General features: G+C 45.2%; 1 protein-coding gene and 1 long non-coding RNA gene across 3 annotated transcripts; one reads left to right on the forward strand and one right to left on the reverse strand.

The window, feature by feature from the left end:
* Positions 1 to 1,815: 1,815 nt before the first annotated feature.
* Positions 1,816 to 6,259, reverse strand: TSPYL5 (TSPY like 5). Of its 2 annotated transcripts, none has more exons than XM_068525993.1 (2): positions 4,054 to 6,259; positions 1,816 to 2,694 (listed from the first exon to the last, which is right to left on the reverse strand). In XM_068525993.1, the coding sequence occupies exon 1, from the start codon at positions 6,177 to 6,179 to the stop codon at positions 4,932 to 4,934; it is 1,248 nt and encodes a 415-aa protein (XP_068382094.1). In that variant the 5' UTR covers positions 6,180 to 6,259; the 3' UTR covers positions 1,816 to 2,694; positions 4,054 to 4,931. The 2 variants fall into 2 exon arrangements, with proteins under 2 accessions (XP_068382094.1, XP_068382093.1); XM_068525992.1 differs by having other exon boundaries at positions 4,010 to 6,259.
* Positions 6,260 to 6,427: 168 nt separating this feature from the next.
* Positions 6,428 to 13,353, forward strand: LOC137751285 (uncharacterized). The gene is made up of 3 exons (XR_011070748.1): positions 6,428 to 6,672; positions 12,354 to 12,543; positions 12,648 to 13,353. It is a non-coding gene; the product is annotated as an uncharacterized lncRNA (long non-coding RNA).
* Positions 13,354 to 22,615: the final 9,262 nt, after the last annotated feature.

The following is a 22,615-nucleotide window of genomic DNA, read 5'->3' on the forward strand; positions in this document are numbered from 1 at the left end:
GGTTATTAAAAGCCTAAACTGCCTTGTGAAGTCTGACCTAGAGGCCAGAGGATGATCCCCCATATGGATCTAAAACACTCGCCAGCCCCATGCAGGAAAAGGGAAAAAAAAAAAAAAGATTGACTGACAATTCCAAGCAAAAGCTGAGAGGAAGCTGAAACCCAGAACGGGGGCAGAGTTCAAAGCTGTATTTGTCCATCACTGTATCTCTAATGTCTACAACAGAGATGATGAATGAATGGGCCCCTGGGGCGGTGAGCAGCCCCAGATCGGATGGGCTCTGCAAGGTAGTGAAGAGAGGGGTGTGGAAGGGGCCTGGGAAGTGGAGGCTCCACACCTGTGAAGAAGCAAGTGTGTGAGAGGAACCGGGCAGAGCCCCTCCAGTTTGTAGCCCCAGAGGACTCTGCACGGGTCTCAAGAGGACGCTCACGCCTGAAGGACAGGCTGCCCTCCATACCCTTTTGCACTCCACCTATGACTAATAGCGAGGCTCTGGGTGTTGAATGTTTTAGTTGAAAACACTCAAAATTGGAAGATTCTACATATTCGGATTCCCCCCATGCCTTTTTGAAGATGGAGCGACACTAGGCCTGCGGGCCCCCAGGTAAATGATCTGGCACTGCAGAACAGCTGCCCCGATTTACACACAATACCCACCTCTGCCCACTGCTCCCAGACACACACACAGGTAAGGCTGTGAAAACACAGAGAAGACAACCACCTATAAGCCCAGGAGAGAGGCCTTCCGAAGAAACTAACCCTGCCGACACCTTGATCTCAGACTTCTAGCCTCCAGAACCGGAAATAAATTTCTGTTAAGTCATCCAGTCTGTGGTATTTTGTTATGGAAGCCCTAATGAATTAATACATACATCCTTATGAAACAAATATGGGCCGCTTCACAAATTTAATTACCAGCCTAGCCCTAAGGCATTTGAAAATACACTATGTTTTAAATTCATTCTTTCATGCAACATTTGAGCACCTACTATGCCCTGAACACTGCACATATATTGATTCAAGCCCAGTATCTTATAAACCAATTTTATTTTCTTGTCATTTAACAAGCCACTTCCGATTTTTTCCAACCATATTCTGCTGGGCAGCTTCATATGGCATTTGGTTGTCTGCTGCTGGTTCTCCTGATTAATGGAAAATGGTCTTTTTTACGAATCTGTTATGAACAGTATCAGAAATCCAAGTTCTCAACTCCGGCTAGACATCAGAATCATCTGGGATGTTTTTAAAATACCTACACCTGGATCAATCCCTCCCTCCATTCTGATTTAGTTGGTATTTGTGAGGACCTCTGCCAGTACGTGTATATTTCTTTAAGCTTCCCAGATAATTCTGATATGCAACCAAGACTGAGCATTGTTATTCTAGTTTGAAAGGTCCTTGAAGGTCACCTCCTTTGCTACTCAGAGTGCAGTTCGCAAACTGCCAGCACCGGCATCACCTGGGTTTGTTAGAATCGCAGAATCTCAGGTTCCACCCTGGACTACTGCATCAAAATTCATATTTTAACAGGATTCCCCACAAAATTCAGAGGTACTCTAAAATTTGAGAAGCACTGGATTTCCACTAGAATTACCTGGAAAGCTTGTTAAGAACAAGACTGCCTGGCTTCTTCCCAGAAACACAGAATCGCAATCTCTGGCATGGGCTTGGGAATCAGAATTTTATATATTGTTATGTAGCTAGTCACACAAGGGCCTGAGGCTTAGGAATCACTCATGTATGCCACAGTATACATCCCCTCAACTACCCAGCCTCTGCTTAACCTTCCAATTCTTTTTTAAAGATAAAAAAATATAACAGAGATACAGGCTTTTATTTTTTCCATCATGCATGCAAGGTTACAACTATTTATACTGTTTTGGAACAAAGAAATAATTGCATTATTACCAGGGTGTCAATTACCAAGTAAGACAACCAGTTACTGATTACTTTTGGGAGGTTATTATCACAGAACACAGCAACAATTTCCAAATTATACTTTCAAGCCCAGAGTTATATTATGAGACCAGGACAAGCTGATAATTCTAATAGTCACGCAAGTCTCCATCTTACACAGGAAAAAAGACTGATGTTCTGGTGAAAGATCTCAAGTAAGCACCTTATCAAAGACTGGTAAGTCTTTATCAACAAACAGTCTCTCTTTCCTTTTGTGGATGCAGGGAAAAGGCAGCAACCCCTTCATCTCTTTTTGAGACTTCTTGTTAATTCCGAAGACTTTCATTCTAAGGCCCACCACTGGAACTTCATTAGTTAACACGAAAAGCAAAAAACAGACCTGATGTGATAATGATAGTGCACCCCACCACTATCACCACCAACAGAGAGTCCCAATCTCCCAAAGCAGTCCTGGTTGAACTGGCACAGGCTCTTGGACTTTTGATAAACAATACAGGCAGGGAGAGGGAGACACAGATGAAACCAGGTTGATCATAATTGATAACTGATGTAGCTAGGTGATGGGCACACGGGGTCCAGAGACCATCCTCTCCACTTCTGTGCATGTCTGAAAATGTCCATAATAAAGAGGAAAAAGCTTAAAAAAAAAAAAAAAAAAAAAGCAGACCTGTACAGCTCTATTTTCCCATCAGGCAAAAAATGAGGAAAGTGGTTAGATTTACTTAGAGACAAAATAAGCAGCATATACATTTATCTTCCACATATGCAAGGCCACACCTAGAACAAAAGAGAAAGCATCCAAAGTAACATTATTCTGTTTTTGTTTGTTTCTATGATTTATAAAATCCACTAATGATGAGAGGCAGATTGGACAAAACTTTGGGCATACCCTCACCTAGGCATCGCATTTGCCCACGGCCCTTTACTTCTCCCGTCCCCACCATGGGGAAGGTCCCTCCCCATCCGCTCCAACACTGAGAGTCAGGCGTGTTCTCCCTGAGGCTCCTCTAGCCATTTCTATCTGCTCTTCCAGGCCCGCTCCACACCAGACTCATTCCCACTCTGTGTTTTTGCCCCAACTCCCCTGCCCAACACACCCTCTCAACAGCTCTGAGTCAAGACCTCCCTAGCCCTTGGGGAATTCAGAACAAGGTCTTCCATAAGGAAAGGGAAGTTAGTGGGTGGAGGGCAAGTGTAGACACAGTCCTACTTTCCTACCCTCAGGGATAAGGGGGAAAGAGGGCACAGGTAAGCCTGGGCAGGGAGGGCCCAGATCAGCTTTTACACCCACAGGAAATGAGCCTTGGAGATTCAGAACAGGTTCTGCCCACCCCCGTCCCCATGCCCCAGGAGAGAGCCTTGGGATCCCCCATACTGGAAACTAAAGCCTACTTCTACGGGTATTTGAGGGTAGAAGCCAAGAGAGCAAAGGACTGCTAAGGGTGGGAAAGCTGGGGAATGAGGTTCCAGAGGGCGAGAGGCTACCACAGAGGAGGAAACAGCAGGAGGCAACTGGGTCTTAAGGGACAGAGGAAAAGGTCGTAACAGGAGTAACCCTGGTTCACAACACTGCTGCCTGGGGGGGGTTATCATTCTAGCAGATGCACAGCCATGAAAAGAATTTTCAACATCAGAATTATAGCGTGAACCCAGGAGTCGGGAGCAGGGTCTGAACCCAGACCCACTTGGCCTTCTGGCTTCCTCTACCCTCTTCCAGCCCAGTGTGTGCGTGTGTATAGCAAGTCCCCAGCTATCTCGCTACCTGTATGTAGAAAACCCTGGTTTTACAATTGTTTTGTTTTCTCTTTCTGAGATGTGGTACTACTGAAACAAAGAAAAAAGGAAGGGAGGGAGGAGTGGGAGACAGGACAGGGAGAGAGGGAAGGGAGAGAGGGAAAGGAGGAAGAGAGGGAGGGAAGGAAGAGAGAGGAAGGAGGCGTGGAGGTGTGAGATGAAGTAGCCACAGGCCCACAGATCAGAAATACCTCTTCCCCAGCAACCCCACTATAGCACTCTGGTCATGTGTGAGGAAGGGATGAGGGGAGCTGATAAAGATACCTAGATTATAGGTGAGTCCAGTCCCCACCCTCACCTGGAGGCACAGCTTGATGACAGTGAGCACATCTCCATACATACCAGCCCGCCCATCAGTCTGGCAGCCAGGAGGGTTCCTGGAAGGCTGGGGAGGGTAGGTGTGTGTCTCATGCACCGGCAGGGGGCCTGGGTCCACAAGCAGATCTTGAGGTCCTTGTTGACCAGGAAGCCAACTGGGGCCAATAGCAACCTGGACAAAACTCAATGGCCTAATAGTGATGGGGCATGGTGCAGACCCTGATGAAGGTTCACCAGGAGAAAGGCCCAGAGGCAGGAAGAGACGCATGATGGTACAGAGCACACAGCATACTGCTTCTCACCCTTAACCTCATCTGTGTCCAGGAGGGCAGCATGGGCCCCTGGCCAAAGCCAGAGATCTTGTAGATGGCACCTTGGCTGGTGACCCCAGAGCCACGGAACAATCAGTTTTGGCTGATGGCCAATACCATGTGCACCAGCTTCATTTTGCAGTGGCAACAGAAAAGCTTGCCATAGATGGCATGCATGGTCACATGAACCAGCCCAGCAAGTCATGGACCCTGAAGTAGCAGAGCTTAAGGATGCACTGGTCCTCTTGTTGGATGACTCATGAGTGTCCACGTTAAAGACAGGTGGGAAAGGCCAGAGCCAAGAACAGGGTCCAGGCAATGTAGATAAAGGCAGCACACATCTGGATCATGTGTGTTTAACATATAAACAGTAGGGGTGAGATCACGTAACATGTGACACTAACGTAAAAAAGCAAGAATGCCATGGGGAGGCAAAAGAACATGATCATAAACACCATATTCTTGTAACTGAAGTCCAAAGGGAATACAGTGCACAGAGGTCAACATGAAGAGAAGGCAGACAGCCAAACACATGTGGTCAGCCAGCCAGGCACGGGTCCAGCAGGAGGTAGTAGGGAGACTTGTGCAGAATCAGTTGGACTTGTTTACCCCAGGCTCTGGGGTCTCCACTGGCTGCCTTGCTGGACATGGCCTGCCCTCCTTTCCTTTCTCTGCTCGGGCCCCTTCACTCATAAGGTAGTACTGCAGGGGATTGGGCCACAACTCCTCGTTGATTATCTCCACAATCTTGTCAGACTCAATGGAGCTGTGGTTTGAAAACCACCCAAAGAAGCTCCGGGTGTTGTCTGGGTTCCCCTGGCTTAGGGACTGAAGATCGTGCCCTGGGAGCCACTGGATTGGAGTAGAACGAGACACCACCTGACCGGAAGGACCACACCCATATTCCTTGATGAGCACCTTATTTTGGAAGTAGGGGTTGCGCCCAAAGTAGAACTTGATCTTGTAGCCCAATCTGGCGAGACCAAGCTCTTCCACCTCCAGGCTGTTCAAGTAGCTGAGTACCTCTTTATCTTGGTTGTTCAGAAAGGATGAGAGCTGGGGGTGGTTCTGAAAAGCCTGCCCCCAGAAGCCCGGGATATTCTGGATAAGGAGGTTCCTGCGCTCTAAGTGGTGCAGTCGCAACTGCCCAAACTTGCGGGAGAGCCGCAGGTAGGCCCTGTCCGCCTGGGCGTTCATGGTCTCCAGCTTCAGCTGGACGTTCTCCAGTGTATCCATGCTGCCATCTGTTGCCGGGGGCCCTGACCCTGCATCCTTCTCTACTTTCTTTTCCTCTACCACTGGAACGGAGGCAGACTCCCCAGTGGTCCCTTTCTTCGGTTTCCCAACAGCGACGGCCGGAGACCCCCTCCCCACTGCGCTACAGGTAACTGGGGCCTTCTTCCCAGCGGGGCAGCGCCGATTTCCAACGCGGGGGACATTTTTCGGCCTTCCCACGGTCCCCGCGGTTCCCACGAAGACAGTGTCTGTCGCCAGGCGCTCCGAGAGTGTTGTGGCCTTCCCCGGGCCGGGCCTGGTTGCGGCCTGCCCGCGATCCCCCGCAGCCCGGGCCCGGAGCGCGAGGCCACAGTCCAGGGGGAGCCGGCAGGCACCCTCTTCCCCGGGCCGGCGGGGCGGCGCAGGCGCAGCGGTTTCCAGGCCACCCCAACCCGCGCCAGCCTGCACCTGTGCCGCCTTGGTCTCCTCCCCGAGCCTCTGGCACTGTGGAGGGTCCGGGTCGCGTGGGGCGTCGCCAGGAGTAGCGTGGACTCGGCCTTTGGCGCGGCCTTTGCCACGGTTTTTGGCGCGGGAGGACTTTCTACCCCTACCTCGGCCGCTCATGATGGTAACGGACTCAACTTCAAAGGCACGCTCCGGCCCTGCGGCCCGTGGCGCCAGCTCGCTGTCCCTACCGAGAGGGCCTCTCCTTGGCAACCGCCGACGTCACGACTGCGCGACTGTACCGTAGCGCGAGGACTGGATGCGCCCGCTGATTGGCTCCACTGCCGCAGCTGCGCACCAGCCGACCCTCACAGACGCCCCCACCCCCATCTCCCCCCAACTCGCTTTCACTGTTAGAGAGGGCTGTGCTTTCGTTTAGTTTCTAACCGTTGGCCTCAGTTGTGCCCTCGGGGTCCTCTTATATAAGACACCCTCAAGACAGCCATCATGTCAGTTCCCCTATCATATACTTTCTAAACTAAATATCTAAAGTTCCTTCAATTAGCTTCTGTGACATCTATCATGATGAAACTGCTCCTAGTCTCTATGTCTCATCTTTGAAAGCCTTTGCTGAGGGATTTGCCCGGGTACCTTAACTCCAGGGACTTTAAAGGTAGGTACCGTAAAGCCAGGCCACAAAGCGATGTGATACGTGGTGGGTTGTTAGTAGTAACTACTTAACAGCAACAAAAAAAAAATAGCAACTACTATTTTATGAGTATCATTATGTGTCAGGCACTTTACCATGTGCTTTATATGCATTTTCTCAATATGTGAAGGAGGTATTATCATTCTCATTTTCCAGATGAGAAAACTGTGGCTCAGAGATGCCGAGGAACATTCCTGAGATAACGCAATAAGGCATGGAAGCACAATTCTAACCCAATTCTGACTCATAACCTTTATTTTATATTCACAAGTGTCTAATCCTTCCAGACCTGCTCAGCTGTAAATGACTACGTTAGCACGTAAGAAGGCCAGCCTTGCCTGTTAAACCAGCATCAGCCGGGCACCTCTTCATCCTGGGACCATGACCTGAGTCCTCTAGCTGCCTCAGGCCTAATTTACAGAGCTGGGCTATCACGCAAGGTATAGGGCCAGGAGTGTAGGATACAAGTCAGAATTCCTATAACTGGAGTAAGACGGGAATGTGGTCAGAGAATTATTTAATTATCATTCAAGGAGTGGAGCAGGGCTTCCCAGGTTAAGGTTCAGAAGCAGGCCCTCCATAGTGGCAGCGAGGAGGCCCTAGAAACTTCTTAGAGACTGCAGAGAAACAGCCAGACAACCTATTTCGTGTTCACAAGAGAGCCCTGGACCATGCTTTTACTAGCCAGGTGAAAGGACCATGAAACAGTGAAGCCAGTGACGAGGTTATGACCAGTATGAAAGTTTTCAGGTTGTCTCTTTAAGTTCAAAGGGAACAAGAAGGCCCTTGCAACCAGCTAATGGAGAGGTAAGCCCCAGCGTCTCTGGGTTCTCAATACCTCTTCACACTTACTACTCTCGTGTGGTTGTAGACTGGCAGCCTGGCATCACCTGGAAGCTTGTTAAAAATGCAGAATTTCAGGCCCTACCCCAGACCAGCTAAATCAGAATTTGACTTTTAACAAGATCTCAGTTGGTTTGTATCCGCATTAAAATTAAAGTATAGGAGACAAGGAAAAAGAGGGATTGTTTGATACAGTTGGGCCTTACTTTAAACCAGCCCGATACAAACGACTCTGCTGACTTTCCCAAAGGCTCTACAGTAGCTTGCAAGGCTCTCTGTGATCTGCCAAGTTCCCTCCCTGCCACTGCCCCACTTACCTCTCTGACCTCATCCTCTTGTCTCTCCCACCCCCTTCCAACTACACTGGCCTACTTACTGTTCTTCAAAATACTGGGGAGGCTCCCGCCTCAGGGTCTTTGCACTGGCTCTTCCTTCTGCCTTAAGTGCTCTTCCCCCAGATATGGTTTACCACCTTGGCTGGCTGCCTTCACACTTTGCTCAAATGTAACCTTCTCAATGACCATCCTATTTAAAGTTGCCACCCAGCTCCATCCTTCTAACTCTGCACTACTTTTTTTTATTCCTTAGCACTTGTCACCTTCTAACACACTACCAATTATTTATTATGTTTATTATTTAACTGTCGCTCCTCGCTAGAATGTCAGCTCCGTGAGGGCAGGGATCTTTGTTTTGTTCACTTGTGACTACAACAGTGTCTGATACATGAAAAGCACTCCATAATTGATTGTCTGGAAACCTATTAACCTCATAATTTAGCTAAAAAAGCATCTTTTGATATGAGCACCATTCAGGGACAATCTTAGGTAAAAAATACAGAGTGACACATTTAAAAATTAAATTAGGGGAATTCATATTTGACTTAAAAGGGATTAAGCCAAGGGTTACCTTAAACTCTTGTTGAGGGCCCTTTCATAATCACTTCTTCCCAAGGCCTTCCATGATCACTCCAGACCACGGTAAGCAGCCCTGTCCTTGATCTTACGGAGAAGTTGTTAACTGTAATATATTCATTTAGCAATCACACATGCAGTTTTTGTGCCAGTCCTTGTACAGAATTACCTCTTAAACCAGATAACCACAGTCTGGAATTCTCTGTAATCTCAGGGGGAAAAAAATTAGCTGAAGCAGCCACTACCCCTCTGTAAACTGCAGAAATTGATAGATTGGCCCACTTCTCAGAGCATTAACAGTTGGACCAACGTCTGTTGTCAAGAGCCTTAATCCAGCATCAGCATCTGCGTCATGTAACGCTCACCCATGACTAAACCACTGCAGGATTAACGTAGGCTGGCCGCTGCAAACAGTGTTTATTGTACAATCTGCTTGAGCCTGTTTCCATCATGTCAAAGAGATAAGCATCAGGTAAAGGGAAACAAATGTGAGACTAGCACCTTATATAAAGATACTCCTCTTCTCCTTGAGAAGCTGGCCTGTGCTACTGAACTGAACTGTTGGTTTTCTTCCGAGGTATTGATATTTAATTTATATGAGACTATATCTTGGGTTCCCAGTTAGATGGTAAACTGTATAAGGGTAGAGACCGTGTCTCTTTCTTTTATGCCTCAAAGCACCTAGCATGGCCCTTGCACATACTAGTAATTATAACAAAAGTTCACAATTTATTTTGTACTTTATACTGTACCATGTTCTAATTCACTGAATCCCTACAACCATGCCATGGGACAGGTGCAGTTATTTCTCCCATCTTAGACATGAGGTTACTGCTGTACAAAAAGGTTCTGTACCTTGCCCAAGGTCACACAGCTAACAAATGGTTTTAGCCAGGCAATCGAACTCCTGCACCCACGCTCTTAACCACTATTCCATGATGTAAAATTATGGTTTGATAGATTGAAATATCAAACTCTCTCTAGTGGGTAAAAACACCTTTCAATTTTCAAAAATTATATGTATATATATATTTAATATAATTATACATACACATACATGTACATTCACATTCATATATAGATAAACTAATACCTATATATATCAATTAGTCATGAATCATTTTCTGTGGGGTGTATATGTGGCATGATGATACTAAACAGAAGTGAGTTTCATTTCAACAGTCCAGGTTGAGAATAAAGCATCTTCATTTGCACTGTATTTGTCATAAGCATTCTATGACTATTATGAAGGAAATACGTATTTACTCTCATGAACTCAGAAATCTGGAAGCATTTTGACCTTTTCCCAAAAATTAGGCATTAAATCCACAGTAATATAAGCATTTAATTGATTCTTTTAGATAGTTGATCATTAGCAAATATTTATTAAAAACTCATAAAAATGCTTTTCAAAATATTAGAATAACTAGTCATCACTTTTGTTCTCTGAAAATTGTACTTCATCCATTCTTTTTAAGGTCTGATTTCCTCCAATCATAGAAATTAACAGGCTGGGAAAAGACATTCCAGTCATCCAACCTACGGCGCAGCCAAGAGAACAACATTCCCCACCGTCTCCCTGCCGAAGGGCTTTAAGATCCCAGATGACATTTTTTAGCCACAAAGGTTTTCTCTTCCCCCAAGGAGATAGTTTGAGTCTGTTAGATCAAACAGTGAGTAGTGCTTACTATAAGACATTTTACCAACTAACCCTCCCAGATTTGGAGGATCATAGAAAAGGAGTGACACAGGGAATATTTTTCAAAGCCAAGGAGGGAGAGAAAAATCTGCCTCTTAATGGTAAATTTCAAAAACTATTTGAACTTAACATCTTGAATAATGTGCCTAGCTTCTTCCCAGTTCCCACTCGCCGCCAAAGACCAAAATTTTACAGCACCTAAGTTATTCAGTTCACGTCATATAAGTAGCTGTAAAATATTTTTAAATATTGACAGGTGTAGTCTTCCTTCCTGGCATTTTCTTTTTACCCTACAACATTTTCACCATAAAAATTAGGATGGGGGTGGGGAAGTGAATCCTCTTATATCACCCAGCACATCTCACACACCAGCCAGGTAGCTATAGGGGTGAGAAGAACCCCCTCCCCTTATCAAACAAGCCATCAGTTTTCGTGAAGCTAGGAATTTTCATCAAAGACATGGGGAAAATGAACAAAGAATATTAAATTGAATTTTAAATTAATAGGCAAACATTCTGCAGTTAAAATGTTCAATTATATGTTGCAACCAACTAGCACCCATAAGCATGAGGTTTCATTGTTCCATTTCCTTTTACCTGGACTAATTTAACTGAAGATACTCCTTGTCTTCTGGAATGCCTGCTTCGGTTATTCGGTCTGTGTTTGTGTAATATCTGACAGCAGTAAGATATTTTAAAAAGCACTCAAAATTAATAGTCAAGAAAAAGAGTAAAAGAAAATAAAGAACTCAAAAATTAAGAAAAGAAAACAGAGTGAAATACAGTCACCCCTCAGTATCATGGGGGATTGATTTCGTGATCTCACCTTAGACAAGAAAATCCAAAGAAGCTTGGGTCCCTTACATAAAATGGTGTAGTATTTGCATATAACCTAGGCATGTCCTCCCATATACTTTAAATCATCTCCAGCTTACTTATAATATCTAATACAAGTAAATGCTATGTAAATAGTTGCTGGTGTGCAACAAGTTCAAGTTTGCTTTTGAAACTTTCTGGAATTTTTTTAAATACTTTCCATCTGAGGTTGGTTGAATCCACAGATGCAGAACCTGCACATAATGGAGGGTCAACTGTCCCCAAATGTGTCCCAGTCCGTTGTGTCTCCTACACTTGCTAGAAGCTGGGCACAGATTTGATTCTGACCTTTTATCTACCAGTGCAAAGAGAGAAATCAGATGTGGTGTAACGTTCATAATGTTTGTAATATTAAAAAACAAACAACAACAAAACAGGTTCTCAGAGAAAATACACTGATTCTCAATGCTGAATCCAGAGAGGAATATCAGGATTCAAAGTCCCAGTAGTATCCTGACACTGAGTCCAGCACCGTGGTACCTACAGCACCGCCTTATAGGCTGGTGAGCAGCCAGACAAAGAGCCATGTTGTAAATGCAGTTCCATGGTGGTTCAGGTCCAGAACTGGAAGGCTTAATCCAAGGAGACAGTGTGTAGAATTTTGAGGAGAAGCTGGATGTGTGTCTTGAAGTCAGCCTCTGCAGTCCGGCCTCCTCGGCTGACAGTGTGCCTGGAGCCTGGATACGGCCTGGTAGGCATCACATGAAGAGTGGGCTGGTGAATTTCATTCTGCTCCTTGCTACCACATGGGCCCAGACCTTTCCTGAGAGCCGTGCCCTCCTCTCCCATTCCTTCGTCTTTTTTCCTGTCTCCCCTCTCTTTCTTTTCTTTCCTTCCCCCGTACACTGATGTGTTTAGAGAAACCATTCCAGCTGCTTCAAAGACTATTTCCTGATCCAGGTTGTCCCCCATCCACATGCAGACTAAGCCAGGTCCCTGAGAAATGAAGCCATGTTTCCCTCTCAGAGTGACTTTGTACCTCAGTGTCTCCACAGTGTCAGAGGTGTCAGTTGGGGTCAGGGTTCAGGTACAGGACCAGGCACGTGGCATAGGTGAGTGAAGCAGGCCCAGTACAAGCCTTTAGGGAACTGAAGAGGGAGCTATGCCCCATCTCAGGCTGGCAATTGCCACTCCACTCCAGCTGATTGTAGCCATGGAGAAATCTATTTTTATGTGAAATTTCTCACTTTAAAAATCCTGTGAGAAAAAAAAAAAAAAAAAAATCCTGTGAGAGCCAAACAAGACAATTCTGCTTGTAGGCTCTAATTTGCTACCCCTGTTCTACATCCTTGGTTTGTTTTTTTTTTTTAAACTCAGTTTTTAAGTGAAATCATGAAGGAATGTCTGGAAATTATTTGAATTCCTCCAAAGAAGAGCAGTTTTTGTGGTTGTCACTCGAGAAAAGCCTATGAACGTAAAGAGAGGTAATATGATCAAGCTGGACTCCACCTTACGTGGTTAGGGCAAGTGAGGAATTGATGGCAACTGGGAGCCAGCTTTACTCAAGGTGAGCCCAAGTAAGGGATTATATTTTTGTCAAGATTTTTATCCTTTTTCATTTTAAACTGCAAAGATGATGATCATTATTTTTAATTGGTTTTATTTTTTCAGACGTTAAGGCTCTGTGCTACCTCTGATTTCTTAACATGTGTAACTTAGACTCCAAAACTGTTTTCGTCTCGCTACAATATGAAGGCTTTGCAAGATCAGCTCAGAGACACATCCATACTGCTCTCTGCACCCAGCAGCCACGTCTGGACAGCTCTACTGAACAACTAATGCAGTTCTGACACAAGTGGTAGATTTGAGTGACTAACGCTGCCTCTCTGTTGTTTTTTTCCTCCCCTTCTTAATCAATACCCGTATAATTGATCAGGTAGGCCATATGGCCCCTGTGATTCCCACATTAAGACAATTAGGACAGCAGCCAGGTCATTGCTCAAGCTGGCATTCTTCATAACTAAGACAAGAAAACCTAACTCTTTGTCTTCCTCAGAAAAAGCCAACTCCACCCGCTCGTGGGTATGATTCAGTACGAATTCATGTAATATCTAGCTAAAAAGGAGTACAGCCACACTTAGAAAAAATATCGCCTAAAAGTGAATTGTATGCCAGTAAGTTTCCCCCTGCAGAATCCAGACTGAAATGTGATAGTAAAAATCTAATGTGATAGTGAAACTCTAACTAACTCAAGAAGAGTGAGTATACAGTGTAGACGAAGATCTTACACACATTCTGAGAGAGAGCTGCTGGTCACTGGAGAGTAGGTAGACTCTCCTACTCTAGGACCGAGTGTCAGAGAGGAGGCGTTCGGAGACTGGGGGATTCTCACAGCTGTGAGCTCTAAAATGATGGGGGGGGGGGAGGACTTAGAAATGCAAGGCCAAGTGTAAGGAAAGATAAAAGGTCTATTTTCTGGCATCAGGATTTATAGAGGGAACCGCTCCCACACTGCAACCCTCTTTTAATAAGAGAAAGTAACAAGCTAAACAGCATGTCATAGCTGAGATTTCTGGAAAGTCAGCCATTCTCAGCATCATGGAATCTGTGAATCGGGAGCCAATGGGAAGCAAAACAAGTAGCAGTTTGAACATAGAATTATTATTTTATTTAGAACAGAAAGAGAAAATTTACTAAATATATTTACTAAACATAGGCTAAACATATGACCTATTGGCCAGGAGACTTATGCTTCCCTACGTGATATGTTCTCTTAACTCCAACCCCCAACCCCCAAGCAGGAGCAGTGGAGGAAGCAAGAACCACCACAGTAGGGTTAGTCCTGGAAACGACATTGTGCACCAGCAGACTTCTTGCAGAAGGTTTCCAAGCATAAGAGAGACCCCTGAAGTACCTGGGCAGCCCACCCACTACTGAAACAAGACAAAAATGCCTCTGGGAAGGAGATGACAAATATTCCTCTTGTCCTCTTGTCTTCCGTCACTCAAACCAATTAAAAAGTAGAACAAAAGTACCTAAAAAGAGGCAAACAACAGCAATCAATTCTCCCCAGTTTATAATCAAACAGGATTTCAGCAACCAATGTTGTTAAAAAAATTTTTCTACCATATGCCTCATGTGTTACTCTAGTAAATGAATTCTTTCATCATCAAGAGAGTTTATATGACATTCTCTTGATGATGAAAGAATTTATTTCCTAGAACAAAACTCTGGAAAAAGTCATGTTAAGAATCATGCTGGCAAGATTCTTTTTGACCCAGCTCCTAGAGAAATGGAAATAAAAACAAAAATAAACAAATGGGACCTAATGAAGCTTAAAAGCTTTTTGCACAGCAAAGGAAACCATAAACAAGACCAAAAGACAACCCTCAGAATGGGAGAAAATATTTGCAAATGAAGCAACTGACAAAGGATTAATCTCCAAGATTTACAAGCAGCTCATGCAGCTCAATAACAAAAAAACAAACAACCCAATCCAAAAATGGGCAGAAGACCTAAATAGACATTTCTCCAAAGAAGATATACAGATTGCCAACAAACACATGAAAGAATGCTCAACATCATTAATCATTAGAGAAATGCAAATCAAAATTACAATGAGATATCATCTCACGCCGGTCAGAATGGCCGTCATCAAAAAATCTAGAAACAATAAATGCTGGAGAGGGTGTGGAGAAAAGGGAACACTCTTGCACTGCTGGTGGGAATGTAAATTGATACAGCCACTATGGAGAACAGTATGGAGGTTCCTTAAAAAACTAAAAGTAGAATTACCATATGACCCAGCAATGCCACTACTGGGCATATACCCTGAGAAAACCATAATTCAAAAAGAGTCATGTACCAAAATGTTCATTGCAACTCTACTTACAATAGGCAGGACATGGAAGCAACCTAAGTGTCCATCATCGCATGAATGGATAAAGAAGATGTGGCACATGTATACAATGGAATATTACTCAGCCATAAAAAGAAACGAAATGGAGGTATTTGTAGTGAGGTGGATGGAGTTAGAGTCTGTCATACAGAGTGAAGTAAGCCAGAAAGAGAAGAACAAATACAGTATGCTAACACATATATACGGAATCTAAGAAAAAAAAAAAAAAAGTCATGAAGAACCTAGTGGCAAGACGGGAATAAAGACACAGACCTACTAGAGAATGGACTTAGGGATATGGGGAGGGGGAAGGGTAATATGTGACAGAGTGAGAGAGTGGCATGGACATATATACACTACCAAATGTAAAATAGCTAGTGGGAAGCAGTCGCATAGCACAGGGAGATCAGCTCGGTGCTTTGTGACCACCTAGAGGGGTGGGATGGGAGGGTGGGAGGGAGGGAGACGCAAGAGGGCAGAGATATGGGAACATATGTATATGTATAACTGACTCACTTTGTTATAAAGCAGAAACTAACACACCATTGTAAAACAATTATGCTCCAATAAAGATGTTAAAAAAAAACATGCAATACAGGATAAAAAAAAAAAGGAAATTGGGGCAAAGGGCAAATAAGGGTAGAAAAAATAAATGAAACCAGGGGAGAGGTTAGTACACAGAATGCCTGGCATCTCATTTTAAAAATAAAACAGTACAGCTCACTTTCCTAAAAAAAAAAAAAAAAAAAAAAAAAAGAATCATGCTGGCATAAGTCAGGTGTATCTAAGGGCCTGGCCTCTGGCCTAAATTTTATCATTCAGTCACGACTGGAAAATATTCCAAACCACCCCCTAAAACTACACACAGTTAACAAAGAAACATGTCATTTAAAGATTAAAATAGAAAACTCCTCTTATGATTTTGAGATTGTGTACATGGGATGGGATAGGATGGGGTCACATGGGATGGGGGAGGGAGTTGGCAGGAAAGGGCGGCCACAGGCAGTAGCTCACTTATGACTCAACATGTGTTAGGGTCTAAAGAAATCCTACCCAGATCTTTATGATTTTGAACTCAGATAAATGAGGCTACCTGTTGGCAAGAAGCAGCAATGCTGAAATAAGAGAAAGAGGCCTGAATTCATTTCCTATTGCTTCTGTAACAAATTACCACAAATTTAGTGGCTTCATGCAACATAAATTATTTTCCAGTTCTGGAGGTCAAAAATTCAAAATGGCCACAACTGGACTGAAATCCAGGTGTTGGCAGGATTGTGGTCCTGACAGAGGTTCTAGAGGAGAATCCATTCTGATGTTTCTCCATCTTCTGGAGGCTGTCTGTTCCATGGCTCTTCCAGACAGCAGTTGTATCACTCCTACCTCTGCCTCTGTCCTCACATCTCCATCCCGCCAGCCTCCCTCTTTCACTTATAAGGCCCCTCCTGATTACAACAGCCCTACCTGACTTACCCAGGATAAATTCCATATCAAAATCCTTAACTTAATCGTATTTGCAAAGTCCCTTTTGCCATGTGAGCTAACATATTGACAGGTTCTGAAGGTTAGGATTTGGACATCTTTGGGGGCCATTATGCTTCCTAACATAGGGCCATAAGTATTGAGTATTGTTTTTAAAAGTTAAGTGTTAGAAGACTTACGATCAGCTGTCCTGCTTTATAATTGTTCATCCCTTTCATATACACCCATCATTTTATTTCTGTGCCCTAAATCTAGTTTATTATAATAATAATAATAACAGGTAACATTTATTGTTTTCTAAGTACCAGGTACTGTGCTAAGGAACTTTCATTTTCATATTTACTCCTCAACAGCCCAGTGAGATAAGTGCCATTATCATCCCCATTTCATGGATGATAAAATTGAGGCTTAGAGAGGTTAAGTAATTTGTCTAAGATTAAACAGCTGAACTTCAAGGCGAGGTCTGTCTGGCTCCTAACCCATAAGAAACAGCTCAACTAGATTGAGGCTTGTAACAGAAAGGTGTATTTTTTTTTCTGTAAGATTTATTTATTTATGGCTGCGTTGGGTCTCTGTTGCTGCACGCGGGCTTTCTCTAGGTGTGGCAAGCGGGGGCTACTCTTTGTTGCGGTGCATGGGCTTCGCGTTGCAGTGCCTTCTCTTATTGCGGAGCATGGGCTATAGGCGTGCAGGCTTTTGTAGTTGTGGCACGTGGGCTCAGTAGTTGTGGCTTGTGGGCTCTAGAGCGCAGGCTCAGTAGTTGTGGCACACGGGCTTAGTTGCTCCACAACGTGTGGGATCTTCCCCGACCGGGGCTCGAACCCGTGTCCCCTGCACTGATAGGCAGATTTTTAACCACTGCACCACCAGGGAAGTCCGAAAGGTGTATTTCTTTCTCATGCTCCATACCCATTACAGGTCTGTCTTGGGTCTGCTGCATCTTCACATCTTCATCATTCTGAGACCCAAGATGAAAAAGCAGCCCCATCTGGGATATTGCCCTTCTGGGATATTGCCCTTGGTTAGAAGAGAGGAAAGAGAGAGATAGAATCTCCCATAGGCTTTTAGAGTGTTATCTTGAGGTGACATAATCACTTCTGCTCACCTTTCATTGGCTAAAGCAAATCAGTGGCTCAGCCGAACATCCATGTAACCAGGAGGTTTAATCTATTGCCAAGTAGTGCAGCAAATATTTGGAAAGAATTATACAATCTATAACAGCTTTAAGTATGGTGCTGTCCCACTCATTGAAGATGAGAGGAAAAGTAATAGTTTATCCACAGTCAAGATGACGTGGGACCTCCCTTGGTGGCACAGCGCTGGTCTCTCAGCCAGCTGGACTGCTGGGTCTATGTGAGAAGTCACCTGTATGGAGGGAAATTCTCAGATACTGAAATTTTCCTTCATCCATCAGCCCAAAGTGCCTAATGCTCCACCATTAGAGAGAGAATTGTGCCACCTGAGGATGGCTGTGTGGTACTAGGAGTTATGAACTGTTCTCCAAGGGAACTTTCTCCCAACTGGTGGAATCTAGATGGATGCAGGCCTCCCTCAAAGTATCAGGTGAGAAAGAGTGCGGGTCTCCAAAGGTCCTCTCTAGTCCATAGACTTCCTAGGATTCTAATCCAGGTGGAGAAGAATACTCTTCTCTGAGGACAGTCCTTAGGACCCAAGGATTAGGAGTGATGGTTGCTTCTTGTGCAGTGGCCCTCAAACTGTGCTCCAAGGAGCCCTTGAGGTTCTATAAAATTGTCTCAGAAATGGCCAAACAGAGGGACACACACCCAGACATGTCCTTGCCCTCATTCCTGGGGCTTGCCACACAGACTAGGGCTGGGATAAAAAATGTGGCTTTCATAATGAGACTCGAGGTGGATGGAGAGAGAGAAGAGTTCCTTTTGATACAACAATTCACAGAAAATCTGCGAAGCGAGGCTCCATCTTAGTAGTCTGGAAGATTCGTCTGCCCAGTATTTGTTTCACCCAAGGTTATAAATGTCCTGCCCCACCCCTACTCCGCGTGGCCCATTCAGAGAGGCTGGGACTGAACGGCTGACCATCCCTGCGGGAAGCTCAGGAGAAGTGGGTGATAGTGGGGAGGGTGCGGTGGAGGACATTAAGGAGACGGGGCCAGGGGAGGAACAAGGAAGGGAGTGTCAAAGGGGAAGATTTGTTCCCCATGCTACTGAGGAGGGTGGCCCTGTGGCCGAGCCCACGGCTCTCAAGGCACGGAAGGGCGCATGCTGGATGGTGCACCTCGATGCCCCGCCTCCCTCGGAACTCCGTGGGGTCCAGCACGCCCGGGGATGGCTGTCAGTGAGGCCACTCAGCAAAACGCTGTTAGGACCACTTCATCTCATGGTAGTATTGAGCACACACACAGAAAAGGCTTCCACTTAAGATTTAGTTTGAATTTTTAAAACAAAAGCTTAAAAACCCCACAATTTAATGCAGTCTTCTCACTTCATGGGAAAGGAAATAGGAACTCATTAAAAGGCTTGTCCAAGGGGCTTCTCTGTTGACGCAGTGGTTGAGAATCTGCCTGCCAATGCAGGGGACACGGGTTCGAGCCCTGGTCTGGGAGGATCCCACATGCCACGGCGCGACTAGGCCCGTGAGCCACAGTTACTGAGCCTGCGCGTCTGGAGCCTGTGCTCCGCAACAAGAGAGGCCACGATAATGAGAGGCCCGCGCACCGTGATGAAGAGTGGCCCCCGCTTGCCGCAACTAGAGAAAGCCCTCGCACAGAAACCAAGACCCAACACAGCCATAAATAAAATAAATGAATAAATAAAAAAAAAAAGAAACTAGAACTTTAAACAAACAAACAAAAAGGCTTGTCCAAGGTCAGAGAGAGAACCAGTAGAAAGTCAGAACCAGAACCAGGATTTTTGGCTCCCAATCCATTGTCGCTCCCAGGCAGCCCTAAATTCCTCAAATCCTGGGCGCGCATCTTTGATGCTCACAGCCCTGTCACTTAGGGGCGATGACCATTTGCTTTAACTGGGTAACCTCACTTCCAATTCACTGATGGAGGAGAATGAGTTATTTGGATTTTGCAGCAAAGCCCCTGCTTCAAAAGGAACCAAACCTTATTCTTCTAGTGTTACTAGGTTCCTCTAAAAGCCACGGCATGGGAGTGTGAGCTTCTGGCTCCCCCTGGGTCCCCACTGCCCCCCACATCCCCTCCCTCGGCCTTCTCACGCTCCGGGGAAACGCCGCCCTGACTTGTCGGGATGCTGCAGCCTAAGGGCTGGCTGCCAGTCGGAGTTTTCGCAAGTTTGCCACGTTGCAGTGACAGGACTGTGTCGAGGCCCAGATGCTTCGGCGTAAATAAATAGCACATCTGGGACCTGGAAGGGGTCCAGCTGCGTATGACAGAAGAAACTGGGGTGGAAACAGAGCCAAGTGATACACAGCTGGAAACCGTTAAGTTAGGAGCGAGGTGGAGGAGCAGTTGAAGTAGAGAGAGGAAGAAAGAAATGGAAAGGGGGGAAAAGATCAAACCAGCGATGACTGTAGTCTGAAGTCTCTGAATTATAACTGCCGAGAAACAGACCTGTGGTTTACACACAGCTGAATTAAGAGCATTCCTACAAAATGATAGTTTATAATCATTGACCTCAAAGCAGAGAGACCGAGCAGGGGAACTTGACTCCTGAATGTCTGGCTGCCTTGGATGTGTCGGTTTGGTCACCTCCTAGCTATTTGCATCTATAAATGGCCTCGTGGTGAGCAGGGTGAAGGAGTTCAGACCTGCATCGATGAGCACCCCGGGGCTCCCTTCCCAGGGTCATTGGCATTTGGGGAGCTCACTGAGTTCCCAGACTCCAGGGCAGCCTCAGCTGAACGTGCCTGTCGCGAACGCGCAGAGGATTAAAGCGGAGGCTGTGGTGGGGGTGGAGGGACAGTGACATCACTGTCTCCCAGCCGGGAGGCCCCAGCAGATGAGTCAACGAGATGAATCAGCGATGGCTGCAGAGGGAGCTGCACACCCACAGCCCCACCAGAGACTAAAAGCTACCATGGCATCACCAAGCAGAGGAGAGGGGGTTTGAGTACAGGGAAAATTAGGACACAAAGAAGAGACAGGAACAAAATCCGTTCCTCTCTTAATGGAAATCAAATGCATGGATTACCTTCTCAATGATGGCTTGATTTAATCTCCTGGATTAAAAATACCCCAAATGAAGCCATCGTCAAGAGATGCCAGAATGCAGGCTTTCTAAGCAAAGCACAGTATCGCAGGGCAAAGCTTTTCTAGATCCTTCCAGCCCCTCCCACTTCATCCTTGTCTTGTAGCAGGTGATAGCAGGCAAATCCCACCATCCTAGAGAGGATCCAAGGCTCCTTCCAACTTACTTGGTGCTGAACGTTGATGGCCATAAGATGCAGGCTTGTCGTCTTTCAAGGAAAGCAGATGACTAAACAGAATGGACCGTATGACAACTCTTACACTTGGTTTGGTTGAGATTCCAGGTTTTCTGCATTCACAGGGAATCTGAAAGGATAAATGACTTTCTTTGGGTCTTGGTTGGCAAAGTTTCTAATTGGCAATGATTGCACTTTGGAGAATTCTCAAAATGATTGAACCACAACAGAAAGACTAATCTTGGAAGCTAATTCTTAGTTTGTAGGTTCCCAGCATTCCAGTGAAGGGAGGAAACCAGTCAACCTTCACAATCTCATTTATAGTGATTCTGAAAGCTCATAGTAACACATATTTAGGGAATATGCTTGGAAGTTGGTATGATTCAGTTATGGATCTATGCATTATTTTAAAACCTTTGTTCATTCATTCAAGAAATATTTACTGAGCACTTTCTAAGAGCCAGGCATTATGCTGGAAGCTGGAGATAAGTTGTTGAATGAGACACAGCCCCTGTTCTCAGGGAGCTTATAGTCGGGCAGCCAGAGTTCCTGCAACCACTGTGACTGTGAAAACACAGCTGTTCATTGTATTCAAAATTAACTTCTTAGAGCATCAGTCAATTCTAAAGTAAGAGAAAAGAAGTCTGCACAGCACTGGAAGTATCCCATGCCTCAAAATAAAAATAGGATTGTATTTAGAAAAATCTTAATTTTGTGGTATTCCAAGAAACAGAAACTGCATAAAGGGAGGTAAGCCAGAATTCTTTCTATAGCCTGGTAATTAATTTGCAGCTTAAAATCTCCTACAAGAGACTTCAAACCAAAGTACTATTTTGGGGAAGAAGACGAATTCGGGAGTTGATGGAAGGCATGTTTCCTAAAGCATCTCATAATTCAAAGTCCACACAATTCAAAAGCAATCCTGACCACGGATAGATCATTTGGAGGACTCGGGGGGCGTGAGTGCTATTTACCAGCTGAAATGGCATGGCCATGTGGCAACAGCAGAAACACTATTTACAGTTTGTTTCTCTGCTGGTTTGAAATTATATCATGCTTGGCTTATTTTTTGGTTTCGTTTGGCGGCCCTCCAGATGTTTCTCCATCCTGTTCCCCCCAGGAAGTCAGTCTGTATGGACTACAGCAATGAGTCTCCTTGCCCTCTGGCTTCCAGGCAGGTCCCACCAGTGGGCAGCACCCACTGAAATCAGGGTGATGGAGGAGAGAGGTTAGGGTATCTATTCCCAGAACCCTCTGCCAGGCCACAGAAGATCAGCTGTGTCCCTTTACCAAAGCCCCCAGCCCCTGTCAGGTGACCCTCTCCACCGAGCTACCCCCGGAAGGGGTTCAGTAATTGCTTATTCCCCTCGTGCCTTCAGGTCAGGAGGGAAGATTTGTACTGTTCCTTGCAGTTTCCCTACACCCTGCCCACGCCTTTGTCAATAGCTCTTTAATCCAGTTTAAGTGTGCCATCTATTTGCTGCTGGGACCATGGCAAACCCAGGGGATTTATATTATCTCAAATGTTGTACCTAAAGGGAGGCTTTATTATTATTTTCATATTACATGATTTCAAATTTGCTTGGTTCAAACTTGCATGAAAAAGCAATAAATTTCAAAATATCCACAGGCCCACCTGCATCAGTAACAGTGTTGAAAATCAAAGTTTACGACAACCTGACTTAGATTTCCCTCTGTAGCTTAACCTATTATCCTTTATGACTTTGGGGACCTTCCTCTTCTGCTTTATTTTTAGCTTAAATGGTAGACATTAGGTCATCTAACAATTCCTTCTGACCTAGCTTCATTCATTTCTAGGCAAGGAGACAAAAAGACTTTACCGACAATGCATTAAGGCAATCACCCCTCTGCCTTTCCAGTCATTGGAATT

Source organism: Eschrichtius robustus, chromosome 17 (genome assembly GCF_028021215.1).
Source record: "Eschrichtius robustus isolate mEscRob2 chromosome 17, mEscRob2.pri, whole genome shotgun sequence".
Classification (NCBI taxonomy): domain Eukaryota; kingdom Metazoa; phylum Chordata; class Mammalia; order Artiodactyla; family Eschrichtiidae; genus Eschrichtius; species Eschrichtius robustus.